At 35.9% G+C, this 16,389-nt stretch overlaps 2 protein-coding genes across 2 annotated transcripts in view; one reads left to right on the forward strand and one right to left on the reverse strand.

The window, feature by feature from the left end:
• Positions 1-333: 333 nt before the first annotated feature.
• On the reverse strand, positions 334-5,064 carry LOC125668421 (protein FAM241B-like). Its single transcript, XM_056163656.1, has 3 exons — positions 4,929-5,064; positions 2,301-2,413; positions 334-1,068 (listed from the first exon to the last, which is right to left on the reverse strand). Exons 2-3 carry the CDS (start codon positions 2,400-2,402, stop codon positions 751-753), a joined length of 420 nt encoding a protein of 139 aa, XP_056019631.1. The 5' UTR covers positions 2,403-2,413; positions 4,929-5,064; the 3' UTR covers positions 334-750.
• Positions 5,065-6,270: 1,206 nt separating this feature from the next.
• The window catches only part of LOC125668419 (annexin A7-like), a 21,943-nt gene continuing 11,824 nt past the window's right edge, over positions 6,271-16,389 (forward strand). Inside the window, exons 1-5 of the mRNA XM_048902572.2 lie at positions 6,271-6,417; positions 6,961-7,005; positions 7,447-7,759; positions 8,510-8,542; positions 16,046-16,305. Of these exons, the coding sequence (XP_048758529.2) occupies positions 6,271-6,417; positions 6,961-7,005; positions 7,447-7,759; positions 8,510-8,542; positions 16,046-16,305 (798 nt within the window). The remainder of the gene's footprint in view (positions 6,418-6,960; positions 7,006-7,446; positions 7,760-8,509; positions 8,543-16,045; positions 16,306-16,389) is intronic.

Here is a 16,389-nt window from a genome sequence, read left to right on the forward strand (position 1 = left end):
GAAACAATTTTCAAATTACCCCACCCTATTTTTCACCTTGTTTGATTATCTCCACTTAAAAAAAGGTGAGGGGGAGGGGTGACCCTTCATATGTTTAAACTTGAATCCCTTCACAAAAGTATACTCTGTGCCAAATTTGCAGCTGCAGAACTGTAGCTCTCTGAAAAATATTTTTTTCAGAGAGCTAGAGTTCTGCAGCTACCAAAGGTGACTGTGTTTTAATCCATAGCCTTCTTGATTTATATACTATAATTATTCCTGCTAAGTGAGCATTGATATTTATAACAAAAAGACACAACCATCAAAATAGTTCAATGAATGTTGATAATGACGCATTGTATTTTCCTTTTATTGCCTCCTGAAAACAGTGAAAATAAATTACATTCATGCCTTACTCTGATTACAGGTATGTATTCGAAGTGTAACCAGTGCTGTACAACTGGAACTTTTCGTGAGATTTTATTTTCGCATAATTGACAGCAATACATATATACATTTTCGTGAGACTTTATTTTCACATGACTGATGTCAATTCTATTGTTAGAAGACATTTCATGAACAGCTGTATTTGCCAAAATAGAAATAAGCAACGGGAATTGTTGCATGCATTCAATTTTACTAGGTAAACTCGTAATATCAAGAATTGATGCGAAAATAAAAACCTCACAAATGAAAACCAATCTACAATACATCAGAGAATTTTCTGCTCAAGAAAGTTTTCTCATCTACAACACAGCTGCTAATGGCCTCCTACCCGAGTCTATGCCCCCCACCCCCTGCTGCCCTTCTTTGATTCCCTGCCGGTGCAGCTGTCTGACTAGACATTACAACAAGGAATAAAACTCCCCCAAATAATAGTCCGGGAAGTCCAAACAATAACAAAGCCAGAATCATTCCCACCAAAGCAATAGGTTCCACTGTATAAGGTCCAACACTAAACCGCGGAATTCCCAGCTCTAGCAGTTTTTGATTGATTAACGTGAACACTGACACCTGTCCATCACCCTGGCCTATAAATCCTCTTCCTGCCCCTGGTCCTTGGTGGCTTTCATCATGTTGCACAAAACCCTGTATTCAAACAATATGACAAGTGAAATTATTTGAAATGTACAAATTGTAAATTTCAGGAGAAAAAAACCATTCAGTGTTCGAATATCTTTCCCATGTTTACTAAATAAACATGTACTTTCATTCTACTTGTTGTGCACATGTATCATGATTTGGTTTTATATAGTATTATCACATTTATAATATACATGCAGATTTCATAATAATCATTTAAATTTGGTCACATGGATCATAATCAACAAATAGTTCTGCTTTGCAGTCAGAGAGAAATTTGTCTCACATTATCACCAGTGCGACACTGACTTTAGCCATGTGAGACAGCCATGTGAGATTTTTCTCTCTTACACTACTATGTACAGTGTCATTGATTGTGATGTCATATGTGTTCTATGATTTACATTAGGCCTTACACATTAAAGTAAAATATTTTGTATTGTTTTCTTCAAAATTTCAATTTGATATAGCTTTCTGGCAGACAACCTTGGGTTTTGTAGTTTGCATTTACAGTGTAAACCATTTTAAAATATGCTTTTTCATACTGTGTAATTAGTTTATACATTCAAATGAGGATTTTGATAATTTTGAATTTTCTCAAAGCTCCTTAATTAATGCACTAAACTGTGGATAAAATGAGAGAAAAGTAATCCTTCATTATTTACTCGTGTGGGTTAGGGAAATTTCACCTCTGGAACAAGATTCACTGTTGACTCGGCAAAGCCTTGTCCTAGACTGCGACCTCTTTCCCTGTGGAGTTTCCCTATCCCACACTCCTACTAATGAAGGATTCTGTTTGTGTCTCTTGTTCACTCACTATAAAGTGATCTCAGTGAGATACAGTTGCCCTAATGGAAATCTCAGTGAGATTCAGCTGTTCCAATGGTATATAGTCATATAATCTCAGTGAAATTCAGCTTGTGCTGTGAGATTGGGACCGATATCTATACACCGAATCCCCAAACAGCCCATCAAAATAATTCAGAAATTCTTGTACATCATGTATCTAGAGCAGAGAATTTTACTAATTAGAGTTACTCTGAATCAGAAAGTTCAAGGATGTTCAAGCTGTACAGTTGCCGTATAGAAGGTTAGTCACCAAGATGCCTGAACAGAATTGCAACTACTGACCAGTGTTTAATTATCAAGAATTTCCAGACATTAATTATGAGAGATTTTCTGTGTAGGCATTTGTTTGAAAATCAAAGCCAAGCCTCAATGACTAAAATGACTTGAACCTGTCTTGGTCTTGCAGAGTTACTCCCCCTGTTACCGGCTGCCTGTTGGGCTCTGGGATCATCATCAGGCACTATGTCGCCATTACTGAGAATTCTCACCATCGCAATCTGTCCTGTAAGAGTTTGGAACAAATTAAAGGGACTGGTTCACGATTTTTGATAAAAATATTTTTCATTTCTGATGGTAAACATTAAAAATATAACTCATTTAATATGGACAGCCAAACATTTGACCTTCTGAATGCAAGAATAAAAGCAATAGATTTTGTAATATAAAGCATCTTAATTTTGCATAGTCGCACATTCTAACTTTTAGATGAAACATTTTATCCGAAGAATGCTTGAAATGTGAAAGATATAATAAATTCAGATCGATATCCATTTCTTTTGAAAATTTTGTAAACAATAACATACCGTAATCTCTGTTTACAAAACAAATAATAAACTCTCTAAAATGAGCTTCTGTGATAATGTATAACCTTAATTTTTATGTGAACTCTTTTAAACAATTAAACAATAGATTTTGATCATTAAAAGTGAAAAAGAAAATTTTGGGGAAAATCGTGAATCAGTCCCTTTAAATGATTATCTTTTAAAGGGGCATGGCTGTTATTTTGTCACCAAAAATTCATCTTCGCTAGCCAAGGGTTTTCGGTCCACTCCGCTCCCCATTATGGGGAGTGGAGATGCCAAAAATTGAATTCAATGAAAAGTGCCCCTATCTTATATATTTTAGTAATAAAACCAGTATCTAATGATTAATCAAACACTTTTTACCCTCAAAGCAGGCACATAATTATGTAATTTTTGTGATTAAATATTTATTGGCTTGCAAGTCTATAATTCTTCCCTATTATATTTCTTTACACTAAAAGTGGTTATCTAATGTAGTATTATTAAGTTTCTCTTCTAACTGTTTTATCAGTCATTAATGTACAGTGTATCTATCCCATGTCATTGGGACTCGGAGGATTTGAAAAAAAAATTGCTTGCCATCACTTTCACAGCTAATGCCCCTTTAAAATCCACTTTTATAATTGTGTGTATAGTGAGCGTAGTACGACTGATTGTGTGGTGAATGGAACATATATTACAAAAAAACCTTATGTGCAGTGATTACTAGTTTCTGCCCTTTTACATTCTGGGATGGAAATAATAATTGCAAATTAAAACTTAGAAGAGTCACTCTGTTTAAAATAATACAAAGTAAATCTTAATTATTATGATGTCACCATTTCAAATGAGGCAGTGGAAATGCTAGTTTTACATTTGTTACAAATATGATATGTACTTCAAGTCTTTTTATTTAGAGCTTGGGAAACAGAGACCCCATGGAACTTTTCATGACATAATGTGTAAAAATAGCACTTCATCATGCTTGTGATCTATTATCTCTAAATCAAAATGTGGATCATAGTATTTTGGACTGATGATCATGAGGAGCTTTATTAATTTCACGCTTAAATTTTGAGTGGATCTCCTCAGTGGATCATTATCAAAAGTCCTACAAATAACAAACTTGAATCTACATTTATTTTCTGTAGATGTGATTGCTGAAACAGTTTATGATTGTGTGACAGATTCTGTACAATTATGGTATTCTCTTCCCAACATTATAAACCTGTACATCAATGCTATATGAGAAATTTAAAGATATCACCACTTTGCTTGTAAATAGAGATTTTCGGAGATTTATTTTCTTATTGCATGATCTTCATTATATATTGTAGTCATTTTGTTTCTATTTAAGGAGGAATAACATACCAGAGGAAATTGATATAATGGATGAAAAGTGGTGGATATGTACAATAATATTTTGAATACCAAACTCTCTATTTTACTAAATATTTAGTCAGGGAAATGAGGGGAATCACCCCCACCCTGCGATTGAAAGAAAATAAATATGTCTGCTTCTTTCTATTCATTTCCAGTTGTAAGATGTTAGGCCTAGTTCAACATGTTCAAAGTATGGACATTCCCTGGAAAAAAATTCTTTTGGGAACCCACTCCATGTGGATCCAAGCTTTTATGAAATTAGAAGATTTATCTTAAATCCAATATGTGGACCCCTAATCTCAGCGAGATTCGTCGAGGCTGGAGAGGCTTCAGTACAAATATCCAGCCTCGACGAATCTCGCTGAGATTAGTGGGCACCCTGAGGAGCAACAACAGTTTACAATGAGGAAGAGGACAGCAAAACATACGATCAGAATCTTTATTTTCCTATCAACATCACAGGGTTTTGACACAATCTGAACAACTGGTATATATAGTATATATAATACTATCATACTATGTACACAAGTTTGCTCAGATTGTGTCAAAACCCTGTGATCAACATGACCAATGACTTACAAATGGTAACACAAGCATACGGTACATTAATGTTACGTGTGATAAGAGAAACGGGAGTTTTATTCATATAATAACTGAGGGGAAAATCCTTTGTAAAAATGCTTAGTAAATACTAAATAGACCTAGTAGTACAAAAATTGTATGTCGCTGTGCTCGCCTTGTAACGCTGCACCGTCGAACTTTTTAAAAAAAAGAAAATAACATTCACTAATGCAGACAACAGTGAGCTTTGAGAGCTCTGCGTCTGCGTTATGAAAAGCACTTAGTCATTACCAGAAAACACAGGGTACTGCTACAGACGCTCGAGTACCGTACGTCTTGTTCAGTTGTTGTAACGTTGTACGTGTAGGCCTATCTCACTGTTTATCCCATCAACACCTTTTTTAACTTACTTGCGCAGAAGAGTTCCAGATATTTATTTCCTGTTTTGGATAGCTCAGGACGAAGGTAGACCCATAACGGTGCGTATTCTCTTAGATTACCCATATCGTCATGTGAAGATATAAATTACAAATATGAGTGCTGTCAATTTTAGGTGCCTATTTTTATTTACAATGATGTGCAATTTGTCATAGTGGTCAAAGTGTGAGTCGCGCCACTTGATCCGTGTATTCCATGACTACTGAGGCGTGTCCACTCAAGTCCTCCCAAATCATGAAAATGATACACTATCAAACCGCACTTTAGTTGATAAGGTGGTAATGGTTAAATGATATGTTGGAGTCGTTGAGTGATCGTAGGCGTTCCCAATTTTAATTTGTAAATAACCTTTTTATCACTGTTCATAGTTTTTATTACCTAAACAAATACAGACATGCATAAATATCAACTTTAATGATTACTAGTATTTGTTTGTTTAAAAGATGGGGAGTGCCTGTGTTTACAATGAGTAACTTAGAAAGCTGTTGCACAGTTTTAAAACGGTTTAGCTAAAATGCGAAACGGAAATCAGAAGAGACAACGGAAATACTGTATGTAGTATTTTGTAAAGGGAAGCAGGAATTACAGAGAACAGGAAATCCTGTTTCACATAACTCTTACAAATGTTTATGTAATTTAAGATCATTTTAACTTATTTTGAAAAAATATTAAGCAAGAACCTATGGGCACCACCCCCTTTTCCCTTCTTTGTCATTTTCTGACCTCTCTCCCTCCCCCAATGATTGTGACAGTATGTTGTTTCACAAATAGAAATATGCTGAAAAAAGCTTGAATCATAATTCAATCTTTATTACTTTTTTGCTGGCTGTCACCTTTTAAGAAACAATTTTATGAGCCTATTGAATGAATAAGAGGTTTTCACACACTCACACCCCACCCCCAGTTCAGTGGTTCTTTGTCAATGAGAAATTTTTTCTACAACCCAACGTGTTTTCTTAATTTATTTCCCAATTATTTTCCTATGGAAGGGAGTATTTCCCTGAAATCCCTTTCACCCATTGGCTTAAAAAACCTTGAGTGGTCCTGGAAAAGTAAAAATAAAAAATGTGAAAAGTTAACTTATACAATGTTGACAATTACAACAGACGGCATTTTTAATTAGAAAGTTCACAAGTATAGTAATACAAATGTATTTGTTGAACTTAATGTAGAGATTCCTGATACCTGCATAAATATGGGCAAGCATAAGAAGCATAAGCATGGACACAGCAGCAGCAGTAGCAGTAGTAGTAGCAGCAGCTCCAGCTCGGATGAAGAATTCAAGCACCTGCCCAAATCAGAAAGAAAGATGAGGAAGAAAATGAAGAAGCAGATGAAGAAAGTAGGCGAATTTCACTTCAGAAAATAAATCATCAGGGCTTGAAGCTATCTATTTGTGTCACCAGTCCAGCCGAACTGATGGGGTATAATTTCAACCAGTCCGCAGAAAAATTACCAGTCTGACAGAGTTTTCCAGAAATAATTAAACATATTTCGTTAAATGTTATTAAAATGAAATTTAACTCAATATGCCCCAGACAATATTGTAATACTTAATGTGGGATTTATATTTACAAATCAGATTCGTCTGATATCTACATATCGAAGCATGCCAAATGTGTGTATAAAATTTCATAAGTATATTTTCCAAAATGATGCTTTAGAAAATTAACCAGTTCCATCGGACTGACTAAAACAAATGTATGTCAGTCCGCCAGACTTTTAACCAGTCACAGACTGACGGGCATATGTTAATTTCGAGCCCTGAATCATGGTCACATGTAAATTTTTGCTACCTGATTTGCCGCAAATGGTCATTTACTCACTACATATTTTATTTCATCTCTTCTGTACACCTGTTTTATGCTTTTTACTAATGTTTTAGGGAAAGATGCCACATGGTATGGGAATGCCATCTGCCCATGGATCTGTAAGTAAATCTTACTACAACAATGAATGAATGTCATTTGTACTGCACTGTACATTTCATTTGAAAACACCCGCCCAAAGCAGCACTGTACTTTTATTTGAAAATTCATGCATGAACAAATGTGGAACTTGACCTCTAGCCTATTTAGTAAAGTAGACACATATTAAGGATATTCTTTAATGCATGTATCTCTTAAGTAATGGACTGTGGTTCTATTAATTGTTGCTTAGCATCAAAGTTTTGCCAACAAATAAAATTTTATTGGGATGTAAATTCGTAGACACCTTCCCTTGAATTTTTCCTCTGAAATGAAGAATCTAATTCATTGACCACTTGGTTTCATGGTCTTGCTTAACCATGAAAACAATCAAAACTGGTTTTCAATGAATAATGATGAAACCACGATTATGTTATTTTCAGAAATGACCAAAATTATTGTAGAATTACCCAGGAGCGGTACCTGCTGGAGGTATGGGATACCCAGGAGGGGTACCTGCTGGTGGGATGGGATACCCAGGTGCGGTACCTGCTGGGGGGTATCCCTCAGGTCACGGTGCAATGCCCCCTGCTGGTGCAGGTTACCCAGCTGGAGGAGCAGGCTATCCGATGGGAGGCATGCCGCCACCCGGTACAGGTGTGCCACCACCTGCAGGATATTCAGCCGGCGGTTTCGCTCCATCAGGTGGTGCCCCAGGATATCCTGCTGCACCTCAGCCAGCCTATCCACAGGCACCAGGTGGTTCTTATCCAGCAGGTAATTTTGATCAACTTTATTAGTGATGACCATCATGTCACCTTAATGAAGAATAATCAGCTTACATCATACTAACATGTTTTTGTACAGTTATTGTCTAGTAAATACACTTACACTTTGGAATGATTAGTTTCAGTTAAAATTGCCATCAAAAATACATTTATCATATACATGTAGGATTAGAAACAGAGTGCAAGCCATATGCATGTACATGAATTACTGTCAATTTCTACAAGTGTACCAGGAATCAGGTGCACAATGCATGCTTATTGCAAAGATGTATGATTATACATATATTAACAACACATTTGTTTTTATAGAATGTTTATCAGACATATTAGATGTCGATTGTTGTAATGATGACAACATACATGTAGGTTTCAGGTATATTTATTTATTTTTTTTAGGTATAGATTCAGGTATATTTATGGAAGTACGTGTAAGAATAGAAACACTTCATTGAATGGAATTATAGTTTTGTGATACTTGGTAACAAATTATGAAGTCATAGGGAAATAATGACATCAGGAATGAGTCAAGGTTTTTAACCAGTCTCAGAAATGTCGACACAAGGAGGTTTGACTGTAAGTGTTGTTTGTAACAGGTTCTATGCTGATAGAGATGTCACACAAGCTGATAGAAAGCATTAGGCGCTAGTGTTGTCTGGAGTAACCTGTTGCATTTCAGTGTCTGTACTGCAGATAATTTTATTTTCCTATAAAAGACTAATACCGACATTTTCTGTTACAGGAGGTGTACCTCCTCCAGGCCAGTACCCCGGAAGTAAGTACTTGTAAATTCTGACAAATTAAAATCTTAGTACTAGTGCATGCCTTTTTAAAATTCCTAATGAGCAAATTCATGTACTTCACTTACTAAGCAGTCAATCATAACTGTTCTTGTTGTATTTACATTCCAATACAATTGTCAGAAGAGAAATCTTTCAAATGTGATTGCTGTGAAGGACATCACAAGGCCAAAATAACAATCGCTTTGAAATCTCAATATTTACAATGCCAGTCTAATCTACTATTGGTACATTCAAAATGTCAGGAATATATTCCATGTTGCTGGCTCACATAGGACCGAGAAAAAAATAATAATGCAAGGACACTTTATGATATACATGTATCACGTGTAAATATAATGTAAAGATCAGTGTGGAATGATTCTTTTTTTTTTATGTACGCATGTGAGTTAAGGATAATTATAGTAATTCTATGCAAATAAGATTATTGAGATGTGTAATATCCATTAAAACTTCCCCTGTACATGTTCTAAGCATTTAATTATAGGGTTATATGTGACATATGCACTGTGTAGTTTTGACTATGATGTCATGTATTGCTCACTACAAAGGAAAATAGACTTATGTCAACAAAATGACTTGGGCGGAGGACTAGATGAATTAATTGATAATATTAGCATGAGAATAAAAAGAATTATCTACACAATATCGCTGTACAAGTTCTATCAGTTCATCGCATAAATAATGATTAAAATATTTCAAGTGAAACAATCAACAAAGTGCGCAGACTGATATAATTTTCTTAAAATAACCATCGAACAGGACGATGGATGGGATTGGAGCTGCAATAACATTGATGCATATTTAATTCCACCATATTTAATTCCACATGACCTTATGAAAGAATCGCCAAAAAATTCTGAGGGCATGACGTCTTATATGCTAGGTCGATTCAGTGTAAATTTCATATTTTGCAGTCCGTATGATGTCATCGTATGATGTGATGTAGTGCACTTAAGAACATATTGATTTTAAAAGAAAAAATATTGGCCCTGAGTTTCTTAGAGACTTATTTGCATGGAAAGGACTGTAACTGGCCTTAACTTATGTGTGTATCTGAATTAACTCTGCCATCACATTTTATGAGTTATAAACACAATAGATATCAATAAATAATCATTTTATACAATATGAATATCTGCATGAATTTAGTTTTTCAGATGATTTGTTTTGTAGCTGTAGTAGATTCACAACTGTCAAAGATTTTAATTATATACAGTACTCTAAATTCCTAAATTTACGCAAGGAATTTATTATCGCGTAATTTCGCGAGAAACATCACTTGTGAAAAAATATTTCTCACTTTTATTTTTATATTGCTAAAATACATGCAAAAACTTGATCAACAGAGCACTAGCGAATTCATTTTCTCGCAATTTGACGTCCATGAGTCATTTCGTAATAATAACTACTTGCATAAAATAAGGAATCTACAGTATATACATAGTAGAAATCTAAATGTTCCCACGAGTCCCTTCACTGACTATTTACCACGAGTCCCTTCATTGACTATTTCCCATGAGTCCCTTCACTGACTAATTACCACGAGTCCCTTCACTGACTATTTCCCACGAGTCCCTTCATTGACAATTTCCCACGAGTCCCTTCACTGACTATTTCCCACGAGTCCCTTCACTGACTATTTCCCACGAGTCCCTTCACTGACTATTTCCCACGAGTCCCTTCACTGACTATTTACCACGAGTCCCTTCACTGACAATTTACCACGAGTCCCTTCACTGACAATTTACCACGAGTCCCTTCACTGACAATTTCCCACGAGTCCCTTCACTGACTATTTCCCACGAGTCCCTTCACTAACTATTTACCACGAGTCCCTTCACTGACTATTTACCACGAGTCCCTTCACTGACTATTTCCCACGAGTCCCTTCACTAACTATTTACCACGAGTCCCTTCACTGACAATTTCCCACGAGTTCCTTCACTGACTATTTCCCATGAGTCCTTTCACTGACTATTTACCACAAGTCCCTTCACTGACAATTTCCCACGAGTCCCTTCACTGACTAATTACCACGAGTCCCTTCACTGACTATTTACCACGAGTCCCTTCACTGACTAATTACCACGAGTCCCTTCACTGACTATTTACCACGAGTCCCTTCACTGACAATTTCCCACGAGTCCCTTCACTGACTATTTCCCACGAGTCCCTTCACTGACTATTTACCACGAGTCCCTTCACTGACAATTTCCCACGAGTCCCTTCACTGACTATTTCCCACGAGTCCCTTCACTGACTATTTACCACGAGTCCCTTCACTGACAATTTCCCACGAGTCCCTTCACTGACAATTTCCCACGAGTCCCTTCACTGACTATTTCCCACGAGTCCCTTCACTGACAATTTCCCACGAGTCCCTTCACTGACAATTTCCCACGAGTCCCTTCACTGACTATTTCCCACGAGTCCCTTCACTAACTATTTCCCACGAGTCCCTTCACTGACAATTTCCCACGAGTTCCTTCACTGACTATTTCCCATGAGTCCTTTCACTGACTATTTACCACGAGTCCCTTCACTGACAATTTCCCACGAGTCCCTTCACTGACAATTTCCCACGAGTCCCTTCACTGACTAATTACCACGAGTCCCTTCACTGACTATTTACCACGAGTCCCTTCACTGACTATTTCCCACGAGTCCCTTCACTGACTAATTACCATGAGTCCCTTCACTGACTATTTACCACGAGTCCCTTCACTGACTATTTACCACGAGTCTCTTCACTGACTATTTACCACGAGTCCCTTCACTGACTATTTACCACGAGTCCCTTCACTGACTATTTCCCACGAGTCCCTTCACTGACTATTTACCACGAGTCCCTTCACTGACTATTTACCACGAGTCTCTTCACTGACTATTTACCACGAGTCCCTTCACTGACAATTTCCCACGAGTCCCTTCACTGACTATTTCCCACGAGTCCCTTCACTGACTATTTACCACGAGTCCCTTCACTGACAATTTCCCACGAGTCCCTTCACTGACAATTTCCCACGAGTCTCTTCACTGACTATTTCCCATGAGTCCTTTCACTGACTATTTACCACGAGTCCCTTCACTGACAATTTCCCACGAGTCCCTTCACTGACTAATTACCATGAGTCCCTTCACTGACTATTTACCACGAGTCCCTTCACTGACTATTTACCATGAGTCCCTTCACTGACTATTTACCACGAGTCCCTTCACTGACTATTTACCACGAGTCTCTTCACTGACTATTTCCCACGAGTCCCTTCACTGACTATTTACCACGAGTCCCTTCACTGACTATTTCCCACGAGTCCCTTCACTGACTATTTACCATGAGTCCCTTCACTGACTATTTACCACGAGTCCCTTCACTGACTATTTACCACGAGTCCCTTCACTGACTATTTACCACGAGTCCCTTCACTGACAATTTCCCACGAGTCCCTTCACTGACTATTTTTAAACTGTAGTTATAAAACATATGATGCGAAAATTGAAAAATTAAATCATTTTCAATTAGTGTGTTTTGTAGTACATGTGAAAATAGAATCGTTGTAAATAGAATAGGTAACTTCTGTAGAGAACATTAATGTACACCTAAATAGAATATAATGGCTCCTTCTACAATGGTATCTCCTTGTAACATACTCTCAAAAGTACTCTCCCTTGACCTTTGACTTTGGAAGCCAACAATTCATAATTCTTTTGTGTGAGATAAAAAAGTATGGTGAGTATGAGTGAAATTAGATGCCATATGCATGAAATAGATTTGTATGTAGTAGTAAACTTAACTGTATTTTACTAAAGGATTATTTAAGTTAAACTTCATTTGACCTTTGACATGTAGCCTTGGAAACCAATACAAAACTAGATGAGTGTAAGATAGCATCCTTGCAAATGCCATTGAAATCTGAACCAAATATTGTATACATTCACAATCTTGTATGCAATGAATTTCGGAATCTTCCTCCCAGTGACCTTTACCTGTTATATTTGACCTTCAAAAGAAATAGAATCTCTGAATCTAGTGCACAAGGTTAATCCAGTGAATAAGCAAATGAATGAGGTATTATATTCCCGCATTAACTCTTTGGCAAAGGGATCATAACCAATTACCATGCATGCCGAATGTAGGAAAATAATGTGGTCAAGTGACTTAGAATAGAATTTTCTGTGCAATGCTATACGTAGCAGCTAGGCAAATGAAGAAACAGAAACCCAGTTCCAATAGCTTGGAGTTAGAGCCATGGGAATTCAATCCCTTAATTAAATTTAAAAAATTCATTGAGGTTGCTATAGAAACCAGAAACTGGCTGGTAGTGTTGTAACTGTTGTTTCTGTTTCTGTTGCAGGCTATCCTAGTTATTGACTTTATGCTATACATGTATGTGGGGAGTGACAGACTTTATCTGCTGCCTTGTGTTCCTACAAAGTCCACACAACACTGTTGTTACTTTTAATTATTGTGATATATCTGTTGTACTTTCGTATCTAAATATGAAATTTACACTGTAGTCATTTATGATTGTGTTTATCTGTGGATAGTTTTGAAAGACTTTGTTTTGATTTTTGTAAAAGTTACCAGTACATTTTTCATCAAGTGGTTAATGATTGTCAGATGAAACTGGTTCCATATACAGTTGTATTTGATATTAAATTCTTATTGATGTGACATCAAAAATAAAAAAAAATTGTTAGAATTTACTGGTATGATTTTATATTCATCAACCAGCTGCAGTTATAACATTTTCATTGTTAAATAGTTCGTAATTTCTTTTTAAATTCAGATAAACACAGATCTTAAAGATACAGAAAAAATTAATTAAAATGTTTTAATGTTTAACTTCAGCATCAATAGATGTAGATATTTATTTATCAAGATGCAAGGTATAGTTATTATTTAAATTGCAATATGAATGAATTTAAATGTATAGCAGCATGTCTTTATCAGCTTTCATACAATGTATTAATTATCTAAAATGTATATGTGTATTAATGCTTCGTTCATTTGGGTGGATGGATGCATGGTATACTATTTATTTCACAGAGACCTATTCACAACGAACATGTTGTGACAGCATTATCAGTGTATAGTAATGTTGTGAGCTTACATGCATGAATAATACACATAGTCAAGGTATGAAGAAAAAATTGCATTGAGAAATTTGGACCTGAGCAAGTGCAATAGTTTATCTCAGGTATATTTTAAAATAGTAAATTTGTATGTATTTTACTATCTTTCTCTGAAATAGTCTGCTTATCATTTTACATGTCATTCAATGCATTTTATATTACATTGTGAAATTTGAAATTGATATTTATTTAAGAGATAGTCTTCAAGTATCTCAACAATAAATTCAGTTTGATAGATAATTCTGTTGATATTGTGTTTTGTTGTTTTTGTTAACTTCACAATACTAAATGTTGTAATTGTAACACAACATGAATTGATCGTCATTAGTTATACTCCACAAGAGTCATCTAGCTACAATGTATACTCCATGGGAGTCAAAAGAAATTCGAGGTAATCATTTTCCACGTGAGTCTCCTTACGTAGTGTTAGATTCATGTTTGTTAAAATCATGTTATCCAGGGATGATAGGGTGGGGCCACAATAGGTGATCAAAGTTTTACATTCAGATATATTTAGGAAAATTGTTGACAGTCTTTTTCTCAAAAACCACAGAGTCAGAGTGTAAATTACATGAAAGCTTTCTGACAGAGTAAATTAAAGTTTGTTCAAATCATGGTTTCCAGGGGTAAGATGAGCTAATTAATTGACACCATTTCAAATTCCTGCAAGATCTTCCCTCTAGCTTTTTCACCTTTATTCGTTCGGTAATCTAACATTGGATTGTTATGCAGTATCAGCTGATTCTAAGGAAATGTAGGGATCAAAGTTTTGTATTTTAATATATATACATGTATATATAGGAAAATTCTTTTAAAATATCTCTTGAACTATCTAAGTTAGGGCTTTCATATTTTGTATCGATCATCTTCACTAGCCAAGGGTGACGATACATGATGAAAGAGAAACGCCATGTCACCCTTGGCTAGTGAAGATGATTTTGTATATACATTCCTTATGCCAATATGACAAGACCTTTCATGTGGTTCAATGGTGTATGATCTTGTGACCTTGACCTGGAAGTTTGACCTACGTTTAATCAAATTTTGACCTATACAATATGTCCTGAACTTTTTAAAGTTTGATTTTTCATATTTTGTATATAAATTTCTTTATGGCAAGACCTTTGACCTTAAAGTGTATGGATCCAATCGAATACCATTGCGTCACAAGGTCTTGCCATAAAGAATCTATACAAAATATGAAAGCCCTACCTAAAATACTATTCGACCTATGTGGGTTGACCTACTTTTAAAAAATACCTGACATATTTAATATCTCCTGAACTATTTAAGGTGGGGCTTTCATATTTTGTATGGTGTTTGACCTTGAACAATGGCAGAACTAAGGTGAGTGATGAGGCCCATGGGCCTCTTGTTTTAAGTTATATTCCCCACAAGTTTTGAGTTTTCTATTGATTATACTGTTAGGTATACCCCACTAGAGTTTTGATAGGTGAAGTGAATTTTTTTTCTTGGTGTTATATACTCATTGCAAGTCGAGTTTTCTAGTGGTTTTCTACTAGACTTTTGATTAGTGAGGTTTGCAGGGGTTGGTTTTTTTTTTGGGGGGGGGGGGGGGGATGTTATACCCAGTGTAAGTTTTGATTGATGAGTTTTTCTTTTTTTACTTTGGTGAGTTTTCTAGCTATTTTCAATACAAGTTTTGATAAGTGAGTTATATTCCATGCAAGTTTTAAATGATTAATGAATTTTTTAATTGGTTAGCTGTATTTCTCACAAATGTTAATATGTGAGTTTTCTCTTTCTCTGTGTGATTTATGTGCAGATATTTTACAGAAATTAAGAAACTGCTGGAATATATGACGGTACATATATAGAATGACACGACGAAGCAGAATTTTCACTCAATGAATATCAGACACACTGTATAAGCAGAATGTTTAGCAAAGATCTTTCTTAGAATTATAAAGTTGCTAAAATTAGTTCTCGATAAATATTTATACTCATAATTTATTGAAAAATTGCTAAAAAGATTTTGTACCGCTAAAAATACCACTTCTACAATACTTTGAGCCAGATCTGAGAGCTGCACCTTTTGAAACAAGATATCGATGGTCTATATTCATTGATAGCATTTTAAAGGTGTAAATGTACAGATTGAATTAATATATATGTAAAATTTGATGTGCAGTAAGACTAGTTTCAACTCAAGATTGATATTTTTCTTAACAAATATACATTAGCAATTGAGAAAATTGGTTACGTATATATGTAGCGTCACCATGGGTATTTACATGTATCAAGTAAACTGTTGAGGTTAGCATCAAAGTTAATGTACGTAAGTTAACATATGGTTTTGAATTAACTTTATTGTATAGGTACACAACCAGGGCAACAGCAGGGAGGTTATACAGGTCAAGGTGGTTACCCAGGACAACAACCTTCCAGTGGATACCCAGGTCAAGGAAGTTATCCTGCCCAGCCTAGTGGTTACCCTGGACAACAGCCAAGTCAAGGAGGTTACCCTGGACAACAGCCAAGTCAAGGAGGTTACCCTGGACAACAACCTCCCCCAGCTCAGGTGGGGGTGCCAGGCCAGCAGTCGTATGCTCCTCAAGGACAACCGGGATATGGGCAGGTAATGGTCAACTTTGATGATTTTTTGTATATCCTAGATGATGCAAGAAGATGTCATTCTGGAATCACTTTTATGACCCCAGGC

This window comes from Ostrea edulis, chromosome 4, assembly GCF_947568905.1.
Source record: "Ostrea edulis chromosome 4, xbOstEdul1.1, whole genome shotgun sequence".
NCBI lineage: Eukaryota > Metazoa > Mollusca > Bivalvia > Ostreida > Ostreidae > Ostrea > Ostrea edulis.